This window comes from Mauremys reevesii, linkage group 3, assembly GCF_016161935.1.
Source record: "Mauremys reevesii isolate NIE-2019 linkage group 3, ASM1616193v1, whole genome shotgun sequence".
Classification (NCBI taxonomy): Eukaryota; Metazoa; Chordata; order Testudines; family Geoemydidae; genus Mauremys; species Mauremys reevesii.
This window is the reverse complement of record NC_052625.1, coordinates 171,235,128-171,261,423: the sequence shown is the minus strand read 5'-3', so window position 1 is coordinate 171,261,423 and position 26,296 is coordinate 171,235,128. Positions and strand designations below refer to the sequence as shown.

The 26,296-nt window shown below is 41.4% G+C and overlaps 1 protein-coding gene across 2 annotated transcripts; it reads right to left on the bottom strand.

Moving 5' to 3' along the window:
* Positions 1 to 44: 44 nt before the first annotated feature.
* Positions 45 to 26,176, bottom strand: ACP1 (acid phosphatase 1). Of its 2 annotated transcripts, none has more exons than XM_039531240.1 (6): positions 25,948 to 26,176; positions 18,310 to 18,383; positions 17,908 to 18,021; positions 11,065 to 11,126; positions 549 to 654; positions 45 to 405 (listed from the first exon to the last, which is right to left on the bottom strand). In XM_039531240.1, the coding sequence occupies exons 1-6, from the start codon at positions 25,985 to 25,987 to the stop codon at positions 328 to 330; spliced, it is 474 nt and encodes a 157-aa protein (XP_039387174.1). In that variant the 5' UTR covers positions 25,988 to 26,176; the 3' UTR covers positions 45 to 327. The 2 variants fall into 2 exon arrangements, with proteins under 2 accessions (XP_039387174.1, XP_039387173.1); XM_039531239.1 differs by lacking the exon at positions 17,908 to 18,021 and adding an exon at positions 18,088 to 18,201 and having other exon boundaries at positions 25,948 to 26,163.
* Between the last annotated feature and the right edge of the window lie 120 nt (positions 26,177 to 26,296).

Here is a 26,296-nt window from a genome sequence, read left to right as displayed (position 1 = left end):
ACAAAAGCAAAACATGTTAATTTTATAGTACTTAGACACTGAAAGAGAGTTCATAGACATATTTATTTTGCTGGCCTCTGAAACGAAACACTGTTACACTGATGTCCAACAAAATAGCTGATCTTCAAATACAATTTTTAAAACTTTTCCAAATTCTTCTGAGTTAGGCCATAGGGTAGCTACAATACAAAACTTAAGAAGCTGCAGTTAGAATTTCCTGCAGAGATACAATATTACATTTTAAATACATTAATCTAGTGAAATTTATATACCACTTCAAAGAAGGAGCTAAATATTATTTCCTTTTAGAAATAAAATGGTGTGGCACTAACAAGACTTCTCCAAAAATGCCTTACAGCATCTAACACACTGCTCGTAAACAGTCTCAAAGTCTTTTTCATTTCCCTGGAAAAAGATAAGAAAAAGAAAGGGTAAAAATATCTAGCCACCCAGATTTAAGTCTTCAACGGCTACTTTTAAAATTGTGATTTACAATCATACATAGATACTAATGTTTAAAAGTTCTCAAGTCAATCTGTGATACTTACATAGTATGGATCTTCAATAATAAGTTGTTTCTGTGGATCATAGCTCCCAAGGAGTTCAATTTTAGCTGTACAGTTTTTAATTTGATTACTTTTTCTTTTCAGATCTCTATAAAGAGAAGCAATTTTGAATCATTGTTTTCATGGCATGGTGGTGTCTGCTCCATTTGCATCAGCATTATAAATTCAATAATTACTAGGAAGTTTACAGGGTATGAATGAAGATGAAAGAGAGCTGCTATATTTTCCACAGTGCTGTGGACTCTATGTTGTTATTTACTTTTATTAAATGTCAAGGACATCTATATAAAATGAAGACTAAATGGAAAACAAATAAATCAAGCAATTGGGTGCTCGACAATGACCTTAATTTGGGTTTAGTCACTAAAAAAAGCTTACAATTTTTTTCTCCAGTTATTTTATGCATTATTTTCAGTGTCTCCCTTTAGCTTTCATTATACAAAAGTCTCTTTGGAACACAGTCAATATATTTCTTAAAAATATGAGTAAGCTTCTTCCAGGTGTCCATGAAATGCTGCTTCAATTGTTCTGTTTTTGTAAATTCTCTTAGCTCTGCCTTCGATTCATTTTAAAAATGTTTGTTGTATTTATATTACATTGATTGCTGAAGTGCTAAACAAAGTCTTTCCTCCCATCAGTGTTTGTAAACTTGTAGACAAGCACTTCTGATCATTCTCCTTGTTTCTGTTGATGAGGTATGTTGAGAGCACTATGCTGTAAAACAAAAGTTCTTATATAAAACCTGACCCAATGTCAGCCACGATGGCTAACCGGTCTCACTTTAGAACTCTCAACACACCTCAACAGAAGCAAGCAGAGCGCTCTGATTCTGGGGCATGTGTGGAATGAAAGGCTCCCAAACCTGTAAAGGTGTCCTCTTTCCTCCCACTGCTGGTACTATGCCAGCAGCTAGAATGAGTCTGCCCTCCTAGGCACTGTGGTAGAACAACTTTGAGCACCACAGGGCTGTTCCTAGGGAAAGCTGGAGACTACTGGGGCTGAAATCTGAGGTCCAGAATGATAGTGTAGATGGCAGAAGCAGCTGGGTGCAGCGTCCTCTTCCCACTGTTGTTGTGCTGCTTCCCAGGCAGAAGCCAGAATGAATTTCAGTTCTCCCAAGTAATGTTACGCTCTTTTGAAATCACACCAGTTCTACCCTTCCAATATTTTTTTTGCTTGCTTCAGTACAGCTCTTTTCACTGTGTCACTGACATCTTGGTAAGTGTAAAGGGCACCAATATAAAATTAAGAGTTTAAATGAAACGGGAAGTAAATCACCTAAGTATATCCTTTAGTCACTGACTAACACATCAGTCAATTCAAGTGCCATACCCAGAGTTGTTGCATGACTGGGTTGTAAAAGAGGTGGACATTCACAACCATCTGAAAAAATTTATGACTGATTTGTACAATTTCATCTTTATTTTTTAGTCTTTAAATCCTGACAACTTTCAAAGAGCCATTGCTTAGACTTTCATACCCATTTAACCCTGGACAAATGCATCCCTCAATTAAGGAGAAATTTTTCTACTGCTATCCAAATTAGAAAATTAGTCAGCTATTGCCATGCACAATTACTAAGCTCAGCATGGTCCCAGGCAGACATGTTACCAGAATCATAGCAAATAGTAGCAAACTAGCATTATTTTCCCTAGGATAATAAACTGGGTTTTTCAAGCCAGAGCCCTTTCTACCCTCTCTAGCTTTAATGAAGATTTCTAATTTATTTTCCTGGAAATGACCATTTGTATGAAAAAAAATGGTTCCTACCTCTCGTAACTGTTGTTCTTCGAGATGTGTTGCACATGTCCTTAAGTGTGTGTGCAAGTGCCCCGAGCACAGCTATCAGAGATTTTTCCCTAGCGGTAGTCACTGACTTGGCTCTGGTGCCCCCCGGTGCCACACGCTCACAGCGCTGGTATAAGGAGCCCCATTAAGCCTCCGCTCCTCAGATTCTTCTTACCAACCACTCCAAGAGTGGGGCCAGTGGATGGGTTTCAGAATGGACATATGCAACACATCTCAAAGAACAGTTACGAGAGGTAGGCAACTGTTTTTTCTTCAAGTGCTTGCACATGTCCATTCCAACTTAGGTAACTATTAACCAGGATGGGCAGGGATGGTCCCTAGCCTCTGTCTGCCAGAAGCTGGGAATGGACAACAAGGGATGGATCACTTGATGATTACTTGTTCTGTTCATTCCCTCTGGGGCACCTGGCATTGGCCACTGTCGGAAGCCAGGATACTGAGCTAGAAGGACCTTTGGTCTGACCCAGTATGGCCATTCTTATGTTCTTATGCAAGCAGTAATATAGGAGGATGACTGTAGAACCGCTGTAGAATCGCTCGGCCAAACTGGGGAGGGATAGCTCAGTGGTTTGAGCATTAGCCTGCTAAACCCAGGGTTGTGAGTTCAATCCTTGAGGGTGCCACGTAGGGATCTGGGGCCAAAATCAGTACTTGGTCCTGCTAGTGATGGCAGGGGGCTGAACTCAATGACCTTTCGGGGTCCCTTCCAGTTCTATGAGATATACCTATCTCAAAATTAAAAAAAAAAAAAATTAAAACAAAGATAGGACTGAGACTCTTGTGTTTGCAATATGAGGCAGGACCGCTTAACATGTGAGATTGATGTGGAGCACCAGCTCCTCAGTGGATCAGCAACCTTGAGTCTTGAGCACCTCCAGGTGGGCTCCCTAACCCAGCACTGAAGTGTCAGAGGCCAGGTGCACTGATGATTGAGGTTTTATGAAGGGAATCCCTTTGCAGACTACCCAATGGTCTTGCCACCGTGAGAGGGAGGATGTGAGGAGGCACCATAACCACCCTGTCCAGGGGGCCTGGAGGGAGCATATGTTGTGGTTAGCCAGGCCTGGAGAGGTCTGAGTCTTAGCCTCACGTGATGAACCACATACCTGCATGACGCCATGTGGCCGAGAAGGCTCAAGCATGTCCTAACTGTTGTGATATAACGAACTAGCTCTGAAATTGCCTAAAAGTGATCCTCTGGGAGGAGGGCCTTTGCCAGCTGGGAATCGAGGAGTGCTCCGATGAACTCTATTCTCTGAGTGGGGACTAGTGTCAACTTCTCTATGCTGATAAGAAGGTCCAATGACCAGAAGGTTGTTTGGATGAGGTCAACGTCCGACTTCACTTGCTCCTGAGACCTGCCCTTGATTAGCCAGTCGTCGAGGTATAGGCATACGTGGACTCCTCCTCCTCTCAGGAAGGCCACTACCACCAACATACATCTGGTTAAGATTCTCAGGGCTGCTGAAAGGCCAAACGTCAGGGTTGCAATTTGGTAGCGTCCCTGGTTTGCCACGAATTTCAAATATTTTCTGTGGCCATGAGAAATTGATATATGGAAATATGCATTCTTTAAATTGAGGGCAGCATACTAATCCCCTGGATTCAAAGATGGGATGATTGACCTCAAAGAGACCCTGCGGAACATCAACTTCTTGAGAAACTGGTTGAGACGGCACAGGTCTAGGATGGGCCTGAGGTTTCCCTTGGTCTTGGGTATCAGAAAATAATGGTAGTAGAACCCTTTTCCACAACCCCCATCCTAAGGGGGTCTGAACTTCCTGCTGCAGCAGAAACTTGTGAGAAGATTCCCTGAAGAGGGATGGGGAAGGTTGGAGATGAACTGGAGGGTATAGCCAACCTCCATGGTGTTTAAGACCCAGCAGCTGGAAGTGACCCATATTTCCAGGCCTCAAGGAAGTGGGAAAGACGGTTGGAAAATATAAGGGTAACTGGATCCTGTGAGAATGGAACTGGTATGCTGTCCTTCACAAACTCATCAAAACGAGTGCTTTGAGGCACCCAAATGACGAGGGGGCACCATGCATGTCCCATGGAGAAGGAGGAAGGTGGATGTGGCCTGCGCCAAGAGCCTCCATTTCTTTGTCTCCTCTGATCGTATCTCTGGTGAGGATAAAAGCAGCCAAACAGTTGTGGCCTATATAGTCTCCTGAGCTGAGACTGCAGACCCAGGGACTTAAGGATTCTGAACACTGGAGCCTGGCATTTTTTTCAGCAAAAAGCAAGGGTCCCTCGAACAGTAAGGACTGCTGCTTGCTGGACCTCTTGTGGGAACCCTGATGCTTGCAGCCACAAGCTCCTGCACACAGTGACTGCCATGGCCATAGATCTGGCTGCTGAGTCTGTGGCATCAAGGGTTGCCTGTAAGGAGGCTCTGGCAACTGTCTTCCCTTCCTCTACTAGGCTTGAGAACTCCTGCTTGTTCTCCTAGGGAAGTTTAATCCTTAAATTTAGTCATCCCTTCCCACATGTTGTAGTCATAGCGACCCTGCCGGTTCGCTATGCAAAGGTCCATCCTGTTAGGTTCCTTTGACTTCGGAGTCGACCCTGTGTTACCTTGATGGTCGTTCTCAGTAGCAGCCCCAATGACAAGACACCCATGCAGGGGGTGAGAAAATAAAAACTCATATCCCTTGACCAGCACAAAGTACTTTCTCACAGTTCCCTTGGTCATGCGAGGAATGGATGCATGCTGGGTTTTACCAGAGGGTCTTTACTGGCCCCATAATGGAACTGTGCAAAGGGAGAGCAACCCTTTCCAGGGCTGCGGCCATCAAAATGTCTAGGAAGCCACCAGACCGCTCCCTAACGACCTCCACCTGAAGACTCAAATTAGAGGTCACCTGCTTAAGTAGGCCTTGGTGGGTTCTCAGGTCATCCCAGGGAGGGAGAAGCCCCCTTAAGCATTAATTCATCCTTTGGTGCGGACGAGGAGGCATGCACTGTCCCAACATCCAGGGGAATCTCCTCCTGGCCAGCTTGCACCTGCTGGGCAGTACCAGTGCCTGCCTTGGTGCCAGAACTGGTACTCGGGCCGCTCCAGCATTGACCCCCGAGTTTGGCTCAGGAGTCTCCCCGTGGGTCCCTGGCACTGCCTTAGTCTCCGACCACACTGAGTAGCTGGAGCCTCAAGCTGGTGCTTGGTCCTGGGGAAACCCTCACAGGTTCCAAAAGGACCATTGGATTGGTGCTGGTCCCCATGGGCCTGGTGCTTTGAGGCATCGGCTGCTGGGGCTCCTGAAGTCAGAGATGGGTGCAGGGAGCAGTGATGGTGACTCAAGATGTTCAGACCCCGAATCCGACCCTTAAGACGAGGAAGAGCTAAAGATGATTGAGGTGACCACGGCAGTGCCGATCCTCACGGTGGTGGGGACATCTCTGGTGAGGTAATAAACAGAGGCTTTCCCCCAGAGGCTGGTACTGAGATTGGCCTGAAAGTGGAAGGTTCAGTGTCACTAGGCAGCACAGATGGTGCTGCTTTAGACACCTTAGGGGGGCTGAGTACCGGCAGAGCCATCAAGCCTTTAACAGCAGCATAAGTCTCCAGGGTCAATGGTACTGCAAAGTCATCCATCTGATGCTGGGATGGGGGTAGCACCTCACCCCTGGGCATTTGTGGCGCCAGCACTGATGGTAACGCCAGAGGCTGCTGTGGTGTCGGCAAGGGAGGGCAGCTTGCTCCAGGTCTCGCTTTGTCAGTCTTTGCTGCCAGGGAACTGGTCTTCTCCCACTGTTCTCTGTGCCTCTTCTTGGGCACCAGCAAGGAAGAGCGGTGCCACGAGCTCTGACGAGTGAGAAGTGCGCTCTGCACAGATGCAAACGTGCTCAGTGCCGAGTCACATCTTGGCTCCGAGGTGGGCCTCAGTGCTGCCTCCATGAGGACGACATTTAGTCTTGCTGCCCAATCCTTTTGGGTCCGCGGCTTGAAATTGCAGCAGATCTGGCAGTGATCTTTCCTGTGTCCCTCACCCAGATACTTAAGACAACTTAAGTGTGGGTCGCTGGTTGGTATAGGCTTTGCACAGAAAGAGCAGTGCTTAAACACTGGCAACTGAGGCATGCCCCAGTATGGGGAAGAAACAGACTCCCTCTCCAGACACTGAGAGGAGTCCTAGCTACCACTCTATACTACTATTTACAACTAATACGCTACACTAACTAATAAAACTACAGAATTTTTAACTATGAGACCCACTAACACACTTTGCCAAGGCAAAGGAGGGAATCTCCAACAATCATCAGAGGTGGTAAGAAGGAACTGAGCGGCAGAGGCTCAGAAGGGCCCCTTATACCGGCGCTATGAGCAAGCGGCACCCAGGGGTGCCAGAGCCGAGCTGGTGGATACCACTAGGGGAAAAATCTCTGATAGCTATGCTTGGGGCACATGCTCGCACACACACTTAAGTTGGAACGGACATGTGCAAGCACTCAAAGAACTATGCTATGCATCAATGTGTACAAAACCGCATGTCTGAAGTTTGGAGTTCAGAATACCTATTACTGCTGACAATATGTGGGTTGAACAATCCTGGCACACTAAGAAAAAAGTAATTTCTGATTAAATAAAAAAGAATCTTTAATTCTTTCCAAATTCTCAGACAAGTCTTATAACCGATTTTAAAAACATACCAATTTGTAGACAGCATGGATACTCCAATCAAAAGTTTCATGGCTTAGAATCTGAAAATCCAGACTCATTCTGAACCATAGAGTTCCAGTTGATACCATTATAATTTCAGTCACACTAAATTATTTTTTCCATATTCTATAACATACAATGTAAATAATCCTATCAATTCCAGCTTACAGGTTGTACACATTCTAAGTAAATTCCCTTTCCCCACAGATTATGATAAGTCTTGGAAGGATTTGATTTTTATTGATAAATGTCTGTAAACACCAATTTCCCCATACACAAACTGACAAAAAATATTTACATTGATGGTTAATTTTGATTACTGACAAAGTAAAAAAAAAATGCTGCTTGAGGAGGAAAGGTTACTCATCTTGTGCAGTAACTGGAGTTCAAGATATGCATCCCTGGGATGCTCCACTTTAGGTGCATGTGTGCCTATACGCCTCTGCTAAAAATCTCCAGTCAGGAGTGTCTGTTCAGCCCATGCAGGTACCCTACACTTATGTTACATAGAGCTGTACGGGTGAACCACCATCAGTTCCTTCTTTACCATGAAGCCCACAGAGGCAGTCCTGCAAATTTCAGCAGCCAGAACATCTTTGAGTAGGAATACAGAAGTTGACTATCATCTAGTAAAATACACAGCCAATCCATGTGTGGAATAAATTTTGTTCTGAAGTATGAGCAGATGTGTGCCACCAGTAGAAATAAAAAACCTAGATAATATATATTTTTTAAAAGTTACCATAGGGATAATTACTCCAGCCAGGAAAGGTTAGGAATTTAGAACTCACTATTCAAAGAATTAAATTTAAGTGTAAAAGAAATAAAATTTATGAACTGCATAGACCGCCAAAACACTAAAACACCACACTTTGAAAGAATAAAATTACAGCGACTATATGTGCATTGCACGAAGTACCAAGAAGTAACAACAACAATACTACAAGTATGTGTTGAGAGAGAGACAGAGACAGAGTGAGCGTGTGTGTGAGACACTTCAAGTCCAGTACCGAGAAAAGAGATGAGTGGGTCAGAGAAAGATGGCATCAGTGACACCAAAGATGATATCTCCATTTCTGAAGGTAAGTATGTCTAGTAGATTCCTTTCTACTATTTAATAGTATATTTTGTAATTCTGATGAACATGTGGTCTCTAGTCCAGAGAGCCATTGAGGAACAATGCTTGCAGTTGCAGGATGTTCAGATGGGGTGAAGTATCTGACCCGCATCCTATGACAACAGTTGAGATATGATTGGGAGCCACCATGGAGGGTGAGATGTGAGTTTGATGAGGTAAGGAAACCAAATTTGTCATGGCTAAGTTGGTTCAATCAGTATGACTTTGCTTGGTCCTATCTGATCTTGATATGGACCTCTAAGAACAATGGAGTTGAAGGATATACATAAAAGACCTTTTGCTCATGTAGTAAGGAAGGCATCTCCTTGAACAGGGGTTCTCAACATTTTTCTTTCTGAACCACCCCTCCCCCACAAACATGCTATAAAAACTCCACAGCCCATTTGTGCCACAACAACTGGTTTTTCTGCATATAAAAGCCAGGACCAGCATTAGGAGGTAGCAAGCAGGGCAACTCCCTGGGGCCGTACACCACAGGGGTCCCCATGAAGCAAAGTTGCTCAAGATTCAGATTCAGTCCCAGGTGACGAGGCTTGGGGCCCCAGACACTGGGATTTCGGTTTTCTGTCTGGGCCCTAACAAATCTAATGCCATCCCTGTTTGGCAGACTCCCAGAAACCTGCTTGCCGCCCCCACAGGGAAACCACTGTCCTAGAGATTGGGGATCAAGCCCCACATCTGAACAAGCAGGTTTTCGTTAGGTACATAAATAATGCTGAGCCTCCCATGGAGACATCCAAGATGTAACCTGGCATTATGTCACAAAAACGCAAGCCACCACATGTCCCAAACATGTCCTCACCAGAGCTTCACTCTTGGTATAAGGCTCCTTAGAGCAAGGAACATGTCGAAAGAAAGATAAGCTCTGCCCATTAATGAATCAAAAAGTGCTCTTATAAAGAGAATTCATTGAATAGGGGGTCAAGATCCATTCCCTGATATTCATCTGCAGGCCTAGACGTCTGAATAGTGAAGTCATTGTTTGAACTGCCTACCCAACCTCCTGATATGATTGACAGTTGAGGCACCAACTGTTGAGACAGGGAAAGACAGTTATTCCTAGATGACGGAGGTAGGCAGCCACGACAGCCATGATTTTTGAGAATACCCTTAGGGTGGACAACAGGCTGAAGGGTAGGACCTGGTACTGGTAATGATTGTGATTTACAGTGAATCGAAAAAATCGTTTGAGTGAAGGATGAATGCTAAGTGGAGGTAAGCATCTTTGAGGTTGAGAATCAAACCAGTCCCCCCAATTCTAGAGAGGGAATTACAGCTACTAGAACACCATGCTGAATTTCAGATGTTTGACATGGTTGTTCAATTGTCTGAAATCTAGTATTGGTCTCCAATCCCCATTTTTCTTGAGTATCAAAGTATTATGAATAGAACTCTTTCCCCCTGTGCTGAAGTGGGACTAGTAATGAGATCTCCCGTGTAAGCAAATGATCATGAGAAGGGTCCCTGAAGAGGGATGGGGAAAGGGGTTGGAAGGAAGTGATGGAGGTAAACTGGATAGTATCATTTGAAGAAATGGCCTCCAAAACCCATTTGTCTCATGTAATAGTCTCCCATGCTATTAATACCCTGTGAGAGGTACCGATGTCGGGACTGCAAAATCTTTCTGTGGTTCTGGAAGTGCTACTGAACTTGGTACCGGTGCCTATGATGTTGCAGATGTCATGCGAGGAACTGACATTAATACCAAGGATTGCATTGAAGCCAGTCTTTTGGTGACAGTGATAAAGAGCTCTTTAACACTGAGGTATGGGACTTCAATGAAATCTTAATGGGCTTCATGGTACTTGAAGTACCCAGAGACTCACTAGTACTCCTTTTGGGGCCTGAGGTCTCTAGTGACTGGATCCTCTTTGAAGAGGAACTCTGATGTTTTGTTCCTCTTATTCCCTTCTTTATACCTGGAGCGTGAAACTCACAATACCAGGGGCACAGTTATTGATACTCAGTCAAGGAGAGTGTTGGAGATGGAAGTTTTGATGTTCTCTTTCCCTTGGAAGCTCTTGGTGACAGTGATCTTGATGACGACATGGCGCTGACAGATAAGGGTGGCCTTTGTATGGGGAGGGGTGTTCACTGAACTCAGGTCCAAAGTCAGTCTTAAGACTTGTTCCATCATTTAAAAGTCTATGATTAATTCCTCCCCCCCCGCACCTCTCTTTTTTTTTTTAAGAAAAGAAAAAAAAAGGGAACAAAGTGCTCCATCTCTCCAACTATAAGGTACTAAACCTACTCTACTAACCAATTACACAGCTAAATACTAATAAAATAGGCAAGCAGGCACACCTTAGACTCCATTTCAGGCGATAGGCAGTTGAAAAGGAACTGAGGGCAGTTTGCCTCCACAGCCCTATCTAGTCTCAGTACAGGGAACCAGGATCTGCATGGTCCATGCACAGGCTGAACAGGCGCCGCTATCAAAAATCTCCGATCAAAGGCGCAGTGGTCCGAATGTGGAGCATCATAGAGATACTACTCAAAGAAGAACTTAGAATTTATTTAAATATATTTACTCTGTATATTTTGATATAAGTTGACAATTTGTTTTAACAGTTATAAAGTTTTAACATTTTGAATCTCAATGTTTACTGTTATTTAATAATTTCTGACCCCTCCTCCAATAATTTTCTACAACTGAAAATTTAAATAGATACACAAACTGAAAAAAAATGCTTAAAAATAAACACATCTCATCTGTCAAAATGATATATAAATCAAATTCTGACAAGTCTAATTATAACTCATACGAAAACAAATGTCAAAAGGTTGCACATTAGGCACTAAAGCAATCAAGCACATCTTCTGGATTTATCATCATCTACAAAAGCAGATAGTCAAATCAGAATCTCTCTTAGCATTCTACCATACATTACCTTAGGTTGCTTTCATCCATGCAAAGTATATAATCGAATGTAAGGAAATCATCTTTAGTAATCTAGAATTAAAAAGATTTGCTTTAACTTTTGTAGCAAAGATGTGTTTGCTTACAATACAAAAAATATTGCAAAAGAAATTTTACAATTCTTAGTAATTATAAATATGTACATATAAAAATGGAATTGTGAACCAGCAAACTGGTTAGTATATTCTGAGTCTAAGAGCTATCCTTCAGATCAATGGTAACTGTTTTAACAAAACAATGAACAAATTATGATTAAGATTAAAATATGCAGTTGCACTTTTACAATAGTTTCTTTTCAAAAGCTACCAATCAATATTTCCATACCTAAGTGAACATACTATGTCAGTTATTCATCCAGAATTACAAAATTTTTCACTCCACTCACAAATACCCCTCTACCCTGATATAACGCGACCCAATATAACACAAATTCGGCTATAACGCGGTAAAACAGCACTCCGGGGGGACGGGGCTGCGCACTCTGGTGGATCAAAGCAATTTCGATATAACGCGGTTTCACCTATAACGCGGTAAGATTTTTTTTGGCTCCTGAGGACAGCGTTATATCGGGGTAGAGGTGTATATAAAAAGTAAACCAAGTCTGCAATAATTTTTATATGTCCCCTAGAAAATTAGAGAGACAAGATGGGTGAGGTAATCTCTTTTATTGGACCATCTTCTGTTGGCAAGACAAACGTTTGAATTTACACAGAACTCTTCTTCAGATTATCATTTCTATTGAAAAACTGGACTGACACATAGAAACAACATAACTAAACCACTTCCTATTTCTGCTTATGATTTTTCAATCATGTTTTGCTCTTCTAAATTAAAAAAAGAGACAAGTTTTATTTTTAAAGAGTTACCAGGTGAGGAACAAATTGTTTTTCCTGGATAATATGTAATTGGTTTCTCTAGTCACTGTCTAGACATTTGTGTATAAAGACAGGGTTTTTCAGATACAGACTCAGATACGAGACTCAATTCAGAAGGAATATGTAATGTGATAGTCCCTTAAACTATTTTTCACCCACATAATGTGCTGAAGAGCATAAACTGGTAACATTTTCCAGATTCTTTGGCTTGTAAAAAGGTGTAAATTTAAACAGGCTGAGGGGCTACCTTAACCTACACACACACACACCATATTATCAATTACTTTTCTTTCTATACGTTCCTCTTGTGTCCCCTAAGCATGAAAATTAAACAGAGTGAGCCAAGTTCAGAGGTATGTGTAGTTGCTGGTGAAAGAGTGAATCTCTACAATCTTGCCCACAATAAGAAAATTTGTATTGGTAAAATTACATTGATTTAGTTACACTTGTGCAAACCTTTTTACATATGCTGCATGAACAAGGCTGCGTGTCTGTCGTGGAGGTCATGGATTCTGTGACTCTGTTACCTCTGCAGTGCTTGGTGCTGGCTCAGGGCCAGCAGCAGTTTGCGTGTGTGGGAGGGGGGTCAGTGCTCAGGCAGAGGGTTGGGGTGTGGGGCGGTTCTCAGCCAATGGGCGCTGCTGAGCTGGCGCTTGTGGCAGGAGCAGTGCATGGAGCCCCCCGGCTGCATCTCCCCCAAGGAGCTGCAGGGACATGCTGGTCGGAGCCGGGTAAGGAGCCTGCCAAGCCCGCCAACCCTCCCCCACAGAGCCATCAGGGGTCCCTGGCCACGTGCCGCTGCCCACACCCCCACCAGCACGGGTCCTGGGCTGTGCGCTGCTGCCAGCCCCCTCGCCTCTCCCCATCGTGGGTCCTGGGCCACCCCCCTGCCCCTGCAGTGCACCCAGGGCCCCCAGCCCAAGTTTTATTTAGAGTATATAGTAAAAGCCACAGATAAAAATTCACAGCTCGTGACCTGTTTACTACCCATGACTTTTACTAAAATACCCATGACTAAAACATAGCCTTATGCATGAACTAGGGTTTAATGCAATTAAAGCAAGGACTCATCTGTATAAATAGCAGAAGTTCAAAGATATAATCCAGTGTGTACTCTTGTTTCAGAATAGAACGCCCATTTTTAGTTTAGCTTACACACATTTCCAACTGACATACACTAAACTAAAAAAAACAACTCTTATACCAGACAACACTGTCCGTGTAAGTGGTTATACTAGTACAGTGTATGAATGCAACAAATGGGTCCCCAACGGGGTGCCCGCAGGCGCATTACCCCCGAGAGAGCTCCCGCCAAAATGCCGCCGAAGTTCAGTGGCATTTTGGCGGGGACACCTCTCGATGACAACACTTGTCGCCAACAAGTGATGTCATCGAGAGGCGTCGCTCCCGAATTTCGGCAGCATTTCGGCAGGTGCTCCACCGCCGCAGTGGTCCTTCGTCTGGTGCCCGCCAGACGAAAAGGTTGGGGACCACTGTACTAGTATAAACACACTGGTTTGAATTCACAATTTAAGTTATTCTGAAAAAGCTTTCCCAGGTCAGGCAAGGCCTACATCAATTTAAGGCCACACTTTGTACTGGTGCACCACCATTGATATCGGGGGTTTGCACTGCGAATCCGTGGAATTAGCTACATAAATAGCCAACATCAATACTGCACAGTTCTACCCAGAGTTGCATATATAGCATAATTCAGCTTCTTTGAAGGTTTGCCCTGTAGATGTACTTTCTGGGGAGGAACTGGGGTAAGCAAAGAAAGCATACAAGAAAGTGTCTTAGAAATAAAATAAATTCAAATTTTCCACAGACTGTGAACTTGTAAAAATTATGCATATGAAAAAATAGCCTCAATAGTAACCTGTAATGGATTATGATTAAACTTCCCCTAAATTGGGGTGGAATGGGGTCTGGAAATCACCTCTGGGCTGAGAGCAAACATGAAACATTTCACTCATATAGGGAATTTTTCTGCAGGAAATGAGAAATGTAAAACAGAGTTAGAATAGAAATCTCAATATAATCTCAGCTAGAACTTTTGATAGTACTGAGAACTAGTGAAGATCTGTTTATTTTCAACGTAAAAATATTTGTTGCATTCATACTGTGCCTTTGACCTACAAAAATATTTTTATAGTGGAAATAGCTCTGTTTTTCTAGCAACTTTAATAAAACCTTTACAGTCTTACCCTCGTGGCTCTCTGCTGCGAAATGTTGGCCCAAGTGAAAATAACCTTACACAATTATGGTTGCACTGAGGACAACAAAAATAAAACTAACATGAAGACAGAAGTACTGTAAACTGAAGCTACTTAAAAATTAAGTTATGGACCAGCATTATCAACGATGCCAGGGCACCCCAAGTTGTTCTAAGGGTGACTTAGTTAAAAAGAAGAACAGTCCAATAAAGTAGACAGCAGTTCAGGAGTTATTTTGACATCCACAGTTTCTCTGAAGAAGAGTGCTGAAGAAGTCCCCAGTGCCTCATCTGTAAGGGGGGAAAAGGCCTGATTCCACAACTGCCTTCCACACCTTCTCAGGAGGAGATGCTCTCAGTGCTGTCAAGGCTCAACTCTCTGATGCTGTCAGAGCCTATACTGAGGAAGCAGGCTGCTGGAGTCCCACTGATAGAGCATCTGACCCTGCCGGGTTATGTTTAGATTGCTGCTGCAATACCATGGAAGCCTGAGATGATTCACTTTTCAGCAATTCCTTAAAGCTTGGGGATGAAGTAGAGGCAGATCCCTCGGGTACTGCACCCCTACAAGTGAGATTTTCCCAGCTTTGCTTTCCGCTGCTCCTTTGATACCAGAGGTTTTGATCTCCTCTTTCGCAGAACTGGGGAAGGTGATTGCTTTGTTACAAGAGATCTTGAAGAGTAGTAACTCAGATAGATACTTCTGATAGATAGTTGGCTTTCTGATAACCGGGAGAACCACATGGTGAACTGGCTGCTGGGTGTGAAAGTTGCAGACCTCTCCAGACTTTTAGATAGATATATGTGCAGCGTTGGGGAGATGCCAATGGGCACGGTACACGTAGGTACCAATGACATAAGGAAAGGTAGGAGAGAGGTCCTGGAGGCCAAATTTAGGCTGCTATATATGAGATTAAAGTCCAGTAACTCCATGGTAATATTGTCTGAAATGCTTCCAGTTTCATGACTAGGGCCAGTTAGACAGGCAGAATTGCAGGGTCTTGCTGTGTGAATGAGATGATAGTGTTTGGAGGAGGTATTTAGGTTTATTAGGAACTCAGGAACTTTTTTGAAAAAGGAGGAGCCTATACAGAAAGGATAGGCTCCAACTAAAACAGAACCATATTGCAGGCATGAAAAATTAATACAGGAGTTTTTAATCTAAGGGCAGGGAAAAGCCAACAGCTGCGGACAAGTACAAGGTTCAGACAGAGACATCCGCTAGGGAATAACTTATTAAAGGGGATAATCTATACCCTAGCAAAGAGAAGAGGATAGAAGTTGATAAACAATACGTACTGAAGAGAAGTCTGTCAAATGAAAAAAACAGTCCCATTCAGCTACATCACATGAATGCAGACAACTAAATACTGACAAATTCAACAACTGCTTCTAAACAAATGCTAGAAGTCTAAACACAAAGATGGGTGAACTCCAGTGCCAATTCATGATTTAGTCTGTGTGATGCCAATTTTTAAAAAGGATCCACAGGCGATCCTGGCAACTATAGGCTTGTAGGCCTAACTTCAGTAAGTAAAGAACAGAATTATCAGACAGAGATTGAACATGATACGTTGGGGAAGAGTCAACATGGCTTTTGTAAATGGAAACCATGCCTCACCAATCTATTAGAATTCTTTGAGGGGGTCAATAAGCACATGAACAAGGCGATCCAGTGGATATAGCATACTTGGATTTTCAGAAATCCTTTGACAAGGTCCCTCACCAAAGGCTCTTAGGCAAAGTAGACAGTGAGGTAGAAAAGTCTGCAGACAATACAAAGTTCAAGATAGTTAAGTCCCAAGCTGACAGCAAAGAGTTAGAACAGGATCTCACAAAACTGGGTGATTGGGCAACAAAATGGTAGATGAAATTCAATGTTGATAAGTGCAAAATAATGCATATTGGAAAACATAATCCCACACATACAAAATGATGTGGTCTAAATGAGCTAAATCAAGAAAGATCTTGGAAGCATCGTGGACAGTTCTCTGCAAACATCTGCTCAACGTGTAGCAGCAGTCATAAAAGCTAACAATGTTAGGAAATATTAGGAAAGGGAAAGAAAAGAAAACAGAAAATATCATCATGTCACTTTATAAGTCCATTGTATGCCTATATCTTAATTACCACATGCAGTTCTGGTCATCCCATCTCAAAAAAGATATATTAGAATTGGAAAAGGTACAGAGAAGGGCAACAGAAATGACTATGAGAAAGAAGAGTTTTCAGATGAGGAAAGATTAAAAAGCCTGGGACTGTTCAGTTTATAAAAGAGACAATGAAGACTAGATATGATAGAAGTCTATAAAATCATGACTGGTGTGAAGAAAGTGAATAAGGAAATGCTATTTACCCCTTCGCATAAAACAAGACCCATGAGTCACAGTGAAATTAACAGGCAGCAAGTTTAAAACAAAAACACAAGGAAGTACTTCTTCACACAATGCCCAATCAGCTTGTGGAACTCCTAACTGAGGGATGTTGGGAAGGACAAAAGCATAACTTGGTTCAAAAGAGAATGAGGCAAGTTCATGGAGGATAGGTCCAACAATGTCTATTAGCCAAGATGGGCAGGGAAGCAACGCCATGTTCTGGGTGTCTCTAAACCTCTGACTGCAAGAAGCTGGGACTGGACAACAAGGGTGGATCTATTCTATTCCCTCTGAAGTATCTGGTACTGGCCACTGTCAGAAGACAGGATTGCATTGTTACATAAAAATTAGAGACTGGAAAGACTGAGGGAATGTAGTCAGAAAGGTTAGAGGAACTAAGCATGTACTCTTTGAAAATAAAGGACGACCTCAATAAGGTCTACCAAAATTCTGAAGGGAACAAAAAGGAAAGATGGTAACAAGAATACTTGATCTTGTGTCAAATGCAAGAACTAGTGGCATGAACTCAAGCTAAGGAAAGGTTAGGTCCTAAAGGAATATTCTATACACAGAGAATAGTTAATGGAAATAAGTTATGTGCATTTATTTGAATGTCTAAGTCATTTAAATACATGAAGTTATGTTTCTCTCAGTGCATCTCTCTCTGGAATGCAATGCCTGAAATATACTCACTAAAGAAAAACTGTGGTAAGCATTTCCAAAACTTCAGACTGTGTTTCCATTTAGTGAATGGTGCTGCTCTGATTCTTAGCGAGATTGCTCCAAGGTACGTTTACAAAAATTATCTAGTTGTAATTTTCCTTTGAAGATATTTTGATATTATTTTCACTCTTGGGTCTGAGCTCCTTAGTGAGAGACAGGAGCTCTCTCAACTCAAAGAATTTTGACTCTAAGAGCAGCAGTACCAGGGCAGAGTACAAGTCAGGTCATCTATTGGACCTGTACAATATAAATGCTGCCCTTCCAAAATACCTATCAGTTCCTTCACATGCATGGGATGTGCCATGGACTCACAAGATAAGACAATGCAAAATTATTCAAAATAGAAGAAATATGCCTCAGAGAAAGAATATTAAACATTTAAAGATAGGATTTTCAAAGTCACTCAACTGTTGGCCTAACTCTCCTCCCATTGACTTCAACTAGAAGAGTGAAGCCAATGCTGAGTGCTTTTGAAAATCTCACTTAATAGTCAAACCTCCTAATATTTAATATTCAATTTGACACATACCATATACTCACCAAGTAGCTGTTGCAATTGGTATGAGAAATTATGGCTGAACAAAATTATTAGTTTTTTCAAGAAATAAAATGTACTCTTTTTATACCTGCCGTGCTTTATGTGCTGTCTCAATGCCATGATTTCTTAGACAGCTTAAAGCCCTTCCATCTGGGGAGCACCCCACGTTCCAGTCAGAAACAGCACTACTGTCTGTCATCCACTGCAACAACAATAACCAAAAAAAAAAAACACAAATACAGATTTAAAGGAAATAAGAGTACAGTACCTGTCTGGCAATATGATTCATGGTAATGCCATGCTTCCTCATACAAGTCTGTCCCCGAAAATCAGGAGGGTTGCCTATTTCATAAGTAGATGTTGCTGCACTGTCTATTCTCCACTACAGAAAAATAAATTCAAATGTTTATGTTTTCCTTCCCACAGCTTACGTAATACTGACTGGCTAGAAGAAAGTATATTTTGGCAACAGTAAAAATAAACAACTGACCTTATTTTCAATGTTTTCATCAGTTACAAGTTTTCTAAAAACTGCTTCAGCTATGGGTGATCGGCAAATGTTCCCTAAAGAAACAAGAGATTGAACTAAAGTTTATCTATGGTAAAAACAGCAAGATAGGACAGTATTTTAGTTCACATAGTACTTTGACAGTTTATTTTATCATATCCCCTTGTGAATCCACAGCAGTGGAGTCAAGCCAAGGCCTCTGGAGCAGTCTCTGTTTATGTCCATCTCACTGCACCAGGGGAGTTAAGATACTGCCCCATGGAGCTTGTCACACAAGGGGTCATGTATTCCCTGCATTATCTGATAACCCTCAGTGTTATCAGATAATGCAGTGTAATTACATTGCTTTTTTTGTCCCCCTCTACAGAAAGGCTTTCTGTAACCATAACTGAAAAAGCAGAATTTTGAGCTGTATCTCAAATGGATGTTAATACTGACATTTTCCGTCTTTGTCTTTCAGAGTTTTACTCGTAACAGTCTGGAACTTCTAGGGTCTTCAGATGTCCCATCCCCACAAATCCCCTGTGCACTGGCAACAAGCAGGATACATTTCTGACTATGATTTACTGGATGATTTGCAAAAGTTTGCTTGAAGTATTTATCTTAATGGCCAGCATTGTTGCTGAGAGAAAACTTTCCATTACAAGTTGCCTTTTTACCCCTTAAAACTGTATTAAACAAGCACTGTAGAATGCTAAAAATATTTGGGAATATATCATATTCTTGACCAAATTAAATAAAGTTTAATACCAAAGCAAGAGTCTGCCACTGCTATTGTTTGGGCTCCTCTTTCTAATGATGCCCCCATAAATAAAACTTCATCCCACAGTCTGCTTTTTCATATTCTACCCTTTCCCCACTTCAAATGTTTTGGAAAACTGAAAGCAGTTATGTTATTGGATATGCCATTTACGTTCATGATAACTAAAAAGTCTGATATTCTTTCATTGTAGTAAAGCATTATACTTCCATTCTTTCAGAATCAAAGGGAAGGTAATAAAGTATTCTGTTGAAAATTCAGGAAAAGTCAAACCACTGATCTGGTGGAAGGCACTGGCTCAGCACCTGGAACTAGGGGTTGTTGAGCTACTTTTGATGGCAGTAGCCTCTTCTGGAGGTGTATAGAGAGTGTTTCCTTAATTTGGACTAGTTCATTCAAGTTTGAGAAACTAAATGGGAGTTGAAAAAAGTAGGAAAGCTTGTTTCCTTCACCAATCCATGAATAAAATTGAGGAGGGAGAGGATGAGTCCTACTAGCTCTAAAAACTCAAAGGGTATGGTGACCAGAAGCAATCAATTAAAGTCACTAACAGTTAACACTTCCTGTTTTGTTTAATAAATCAATTAGTTTTAAATACAAATGATGTTTTTAATAAAGAAAAAAGGAAAGTTTATGTACCCAGCACTCTAAGGTAGTTTTTATTTAAATAATATACAATTTTAAAATGTTTAATTTAATTCCAATTTCCAAATGCAGCTTGACAAATCGTGAGCAAAAAATATAGTAATAAAAAAACCATTCTATTTTCCAACATAATAAAAATATACAAATTAAGAATCTACATAAATGTATATTAAGCTGTGTAATTGCTTAAATAAGTGTATATGGTGCATCCTCATAGTTAGCAAAAAGAAATACAAAATTTAGTGTAAAGGCTATATTTAAGCGCAAATCAATATGCTTTCATGATTAGACCAACCAATATGAATGAACCTGTCTTTAGGAAAACAAAAAGAACAGATGCAAAACAAGATTAAAATGGATGATTTAAGTAAAGGTTTCCTGCTTGCTGATTTAAATGGTGATTTAAAATTAACCCATCCTGTCAAAGGCAGATTTTTAAACAGTGAATAACTGTTTGAAGGAGTAGCCTGTAAGGAAAAGGAATGTTACTGGACACACAGTAACCTACTGAGAGGACAATGGGATTTTGCCGGTGGGCCACTGTTTGAAGTAAATGTCTTGCCACATAATTAAACTGAAACAACATTAAATAACCTGAAATACATTTCACTTTCAGCCTATTGCACATTGCACACTAAAATAAGTTGAAGAAAAGTTATATAACATGATTATAGACCTTCAGGTGAGTGGTGGATACTAAATTATAGCTTAAGCAATCCAGCAATATTTGCTACCCAGATGTATCCATGAGAAGCTTCAGAATAGATTCAATAGCTGTTATCATTTAATATTCTGTTACAGCAGTGCTTGATATAAAACAATTACACATCTTTGATGTTTTAGTTCACATTCAAATCAATAGGGTATATTTGTTTTTCCATTTATATTTCTGTTGAAGGGAAGACACTTTCTTTGACCTCACAAAAATCAGAGTTCCATTTTTTATTTTGAACAGTACCTGGTGGTGGTTTTTGACAGTGGTACAATAAGATGAGATCAGTTTTTAAAAAGTCTAAATTAATGCTTTATTAACATCATCTTTTGAAGGGTCATTCAACAAAAGAAAGTAATCCTACAGTAATTAACAGATTTCTCTTCCCTCTAGAGCATCTGTGAAAATCATTTAATTCATTAAGAAAGATGGAAGGGGAACTAAGATACTATAATGCAACATTAACTTTCAAGACTTTGTCACAGTCATGTCCAGAAATTCAGAATTAAGACTCTGAAGAAACTTAGTTCTGACCCCTTTTGTGCAAATTATCTTATTACAATAAATAAGGTCTTCACATTTCATGATCATACAGAACCTATGGTAATTAAAATGCAACATAGTATGTGCATCTGCAGTTAGCAAAAAAATGTGATTCTTTTGTAGTACATATAATTTATTATTTGCCAAACAGTATGTCAAAGTACACCACACTGGTAAATCTATTTGGAAAGCCACCATATAGAAAGTGATGACAATATACACAAAATAGACTTTTCCCTTCAATCTCTTAAACAACAAACTAGGCATCACGGCAGGAGAAAAGTGCAAACTTCCCCATATTGTACCAGCAATATGCCTCAGCCTTGCAATGATTAACTGGGGCAAGAGATAACATGATGCCAATTGACACCCTTGTTGACAGATTTAGCGGACATCATGGATAGAAAACATATGAAGAATGGACTATTTTCTTAGAAGAAGTGATCCCTTCACTAAGAGAGAAGTAATGTTAGCAAGGTTGAGTGATGAAACTTGCTTTTTCTATAGGCAGAATGCTTCATAGCAATGTGGAGGGAGGGGGCAGAGTACACTTCTGGATATGTGATACTGCATGAAAACCCTATATACCAGAGGTTCTCAAACAGTGGTCTGTGAGCTCCATTCAGGTGGTCCGCAGATAATTCCCTCTAAGGTGCACAGATGGGCAGCTGCATACAAGAGAATGAAGGGCCACCCACCTAATTAGAGGAGCTACCTGGACCCTGGAGAAGACACACATGTAAGGTGAGGTGGTGGCCTTGGGAGGGAATAGGGCGAAGATGGGAGGGAACAGTGGGGTGAGAAGAGGGGGTGGGGACATGCAGGGCTGCCGTGGCCAGAGAAAGAGGCAACTTTCCCCAGCTCTAGGGCTGTGTCTGCCAGGGAGAGATGGCCCTCCTTCCCAGCCCCAGCTTGGGGGCTGCTGCAGTGGGGGAAGAGGGAGAGGTCTCCCCCTCCTTCCGAGCCCCAGCTCAGGGACTGCCACCGAGGCGGGGGCGGAAGCGGAAGAGGGAGGAGAGGGCACATCCACCACATTAGAAAGGAAAGACTACTGATATTAAAATATGAGTTGTGTGCTTTTATTTGTAGAACAAAAAAAAGTTAATTACGGTTTTTTATATAGCGCTTTTATCCAAAGTGCTTTACAATAGTTAGCTAATGGTACAAATAACATTTGGAAAGCTCATTAAGTGGTCCGCCGAGACCCTCAGCAATTTTCATGTGGTCCGTGAAAAAAAAAGTTTGAGAAGCACTGCTAGATACTACTTCAATACAAGTAAAGGATGACTTATCTAACTGAAACTGTAGGGGGAATACAAGCATGCAAAACATATTACCTAGTTTTATAATAACTAAGATAAATTGGAATTTCACCAGAACACAAAAGCCATCAAACAACTCCTGCCAAAAGTGCGGATTATTTTTTAAAAGATTACAATCAGGATATTTCAGATGAAGAAACACAACGTCCCTCATCCACTGACTACATTATAGAAATTTGCACTGGTAACGTACATATGCAGCATCATTATAAAGATGAGTTTACATCAATGAAACAATCTGGAATTACCAATGTAAACTGCACCTGTGTAACCCCCACTTTAGATTGGTGCAGTGCATACACATTAAGGGTTTGCATTGGTGTAGTTACACTAGTGCAAATTTCTCTAATGTAAACAGGCACTAAGACAGGGCATTGCTCCAATATGTATCAAAAGAGAGTATATCATTTAATGTGTATCACCAGCTACACATTTGGCAATACACTGTAACATTCTGTTCAAATACATATCTGGGCTGACTTCCTTGCTATGTGAGCTTCTGAGATCATAACTTAATAAAGCTACAAAAGCTTTTTAAAAAAAAATATTTTTCATGTGTGAGGAAAGCAACTGGATGTATGGTAGTTTTCTCCAAAAAAGATACATTTTCTTCACTCACTTTTTAATAGCAAGGACATCTCCTTGAAGTATACTTCAAGTATACTTCAATCTATTTGAAGTATAAAACAAAAGTGATTCTTATTGAAGCCTTTCAAGTGAAGTGATCAGCAGAATTTATATTTGTGAGCTATAGCCCATATGGCTGAGACTTTTCAATCAGTATGTCAAATGTAATGTTTGTAACGTCTGTAAAATTAATAGATAGGGGATAGAGCAGAGGACTGAAAGTTAGGAATAGAACTCAGGAGCTCTAACTTGTTGCATGCCCTTGGACAAAGTCAACTATGAGAGAGGCATATTCTAACAATCTGCATTTAAGGTATAATTATCTGCCTATTAGTGGCATTAGTTAAATTAATGGGTGAGCTCCTAAAACAAAAAGGTACTACACAAGTGTAAAAAGAGTAATTTTTTTTTTAAATGTCTTCCCTTAAATAAAAACTGCAACTTGTTCACCTCTTCTCAGTTCCAATTCCTTTTTATGTATTTAGGTTACTTATGTTGCTGGATGCTTCATTTATTGTTCTGTGGTAGGAAAAAATTCAGAAGCAATCTAATTATGCAACTATTAATTAGATTATATTTTGCTGCGTAATGAATATCTGCTTCTCTTGTTACAAACAGATGTTAAGTGAATATTTGACTTTTAGTTTTTCAAAACAAATATAGAAGTAAACAACCTGACTTCACATGAATCCTTGTACTCTCTGGAATCAACTCTCAAGTGCATATGGGATAACTTCAGAAATGACAGGCTGTCTCTCCCTTCAAACAACTGAACACTTGAAATATTGAAAGTTTCAGATATTTGCAGTGTGTGTTAAAAATAAGTCATATTTTTTGAATTGATTGGGCTCAGTTTTTATTTTTTTTAATCAAAAATATTACATATACTTGAAATTTTACTAATATATAAAGATTACCTTTTAGGGCACAGGGGAAATTTTAAATAACTGCTGAAACACAGCAAAACCCAACACTGGCAGAAGCAAAGCTCAATGCAGTCTTAAAATACTTTAAATGAATGAAACTTTGACAGGTCAGCAGTTTTTTAAAAAAGAAAGCTGTTTCCCACATCATTCAGCCCTTGTTGTCATATGGCACCAATTCTTTTGGACAGCTAATATAAGATGAGGGGAAATTCCAGGGAAGTTGACATTTATTATCGCTTGTACTTTCTGACTTTGTTCATTCTTCCCTGAAAATAGTGAATATGATTTATTCTCTCCATTCCCAAGTTTCTCTAGTATTATGTAATACTGGACTAGACACAGAGTAAGCCATGTCCCTGCCCCAGAAAGCTTACAGTCTAGATGTGCTCCATTAATGGTTATCATCTGTTTTATTTACTGCAGACAGAAGACTTATCAAGCACTAAACTGTAATTTGCTGTGTAATGAATATCTATTTATTTACAAATGCAAAGCAGATTGTGTGCATATCTTTGTTTCCATAACACAGTTCTAATTTAACAAATGAAGACTTGTCTTCTCAAGGATTATCTTCCAGTGCATCAGGGAGATTTGAAGGGCCAGGTAGCCAGATTCAGAGAATCATAGAAAAATAGGTCTGGAAGGGACCGTAGAAGTCATCTAGTCCAGCCCCCTGCACCAAGAAAGGACCAAGTAAACCTAGATCATTTTTGACAGGTCTAACCTGTTCTTAAAAAACCTCCCAATGATGAGGATTCCACAACCTCCCTTGGAAATCTATTCCAGACCTTCTCTACCATTATATTAGGCAGTTTTTCCTAATATTTAACCTACATCTCCCTTGCTACAGATTAAGCCCATTACTTCTTGCCCTGCCTTCAGGGGACATATAAAAAAGGACTATATTTAACTTTTCTCTAACAGCCCTTAACATATTTGAAGACATCTGACAGATTCCCCCTCAGTCCTCTCTCTCAATACTAAAGATGCCCATTTTTTTAAACCTTTCATCATAGGTCAGATTTTCTAAACCTTTTATAATTTTTGTTGTTCTCCTCTGGACTCTCTCCAATTTGTTCATATCTTTCCTAAAATGTGGAGTCCAGAACTGGACACAGAACTCCAGCTGAGGCCTCATCAGTGCAGAGTAGAGGAGAACACTTACCTCCTGTGTCTTGTATATGACACTCCTGTTAATACACCTCAAAAAATTATTAGCCCTTTTCACAACTGCATTACATTATTAACTCATATTCAATTTGTAATCCACTAATTTGCAGATCCTTTCCAGCAGTACCACCAATTAGTCAGTTATTCCCCATTTTGCAACAGAACATTTAATTTTTCCTTCATAAGTGAAATACTACTCACTTCTCTTCACTGATATTCATCTTGTTGATTTCAGAAAAGTCTCCAATTTGTTTGCAACCCCTGCAAGCCTGGTATCACATGCACATTTTGTAAGCATACTCTCTGCCCCATTAGTCAACTCATCCATGAAAACACTGAATAGTATCATAACCAGTAACTTCTCTGTAAACTTTGGCAGGTAGGTACTAAACATGAACACACAGCCTGGCGTTACACTTACAGTGACACTGTATCAAGCCCTCCGGGCAGAGATAACAGCTTGTTGGGGGTGGGGAAACAGATTAGGAAGGGGAATTATGGTGGGTAGGAGATACCAGAAGTGTTTATTACATTGCCAGATGCACCCTGCATAGGGGAGGAGCTCATCTACCCTCCCCCCTCCAAGAAAGCCCACCACTGATTTACTCACCGTCTACTCCTTCCTGGTGGGGAGAAGGGGACCGTATTCGGAGTAGGGAAGGACGGACTTTACTCCTATCTCCTTCCCAGCAGGGGACCTGCTACTGTCCACCTCCTCGGCCTGCTGTCCGGGGGAGACGGACTCCACTTCTACCCCGTCCCCAGCAGGGATCCTGCTAATTCCCTCCCCACTCTCCTGCGGCTGTCTCCGAGGGAGGCGGGAACGGCCCTTTCTCCTTCCTTCCACCACGGGTGCCCCTGACCCCTTCCCACCCCAGCCCTGGGGACGCGTCCCCGCTCCGGCCCCGCACTTACCCAGACACACGAAGAGCACCGACTTTACCTCCGCCGCCATCTTACTTCCCGGGCAGCACCAAGGAAGAGGGGTCTTTCCTGCTTCCCTTCTCCGGACTGTCGTGCAAACCTCACCGCGCTTTGCGGCGCCACTCGTTAGAGCCGTCCTTTGTTTGTGCCTGATGGGAAGTGCGGGGCGGGGGCGGGGGGAATAAAACGAATAAAAAATGTGCTCGCAAAGTCTGGCAAATGCAGCGGGACTGGGACTAGCCAGTCCAACCAATACACCCACCATGGCGTTGGCGGGTATGTGTGTGTACAAATCAGGCACTTGAGTGGACACTCCCCTCCCAGCTGCACCTGTCCCAGG

Excerpts from the sequence above, each read along its gene's own strand:
- ACP1 (XM_039531240.1), bottom strand. The coding sequence starts at position 25,987 with ATGGCGGCGGAGGTAAAGTCGGTGCTCTTCGTGTGTCTGG. Across the intron at positions 18,384-25,947 it reads GGTGCTCTTCGTGTGTCTGG|GGAACATTTGCCGATCACCC; the intron begins GTAAGTGCGGGG and ends TTGTTTCTTTAG. Across the intron at positions 406-548 it reads TTATTGAAGATCCATACTAT|GGAAATGAAAAAGACTTTGA; the intron begins GTAAGTATCACA and ends ATCTTTTTCCAG.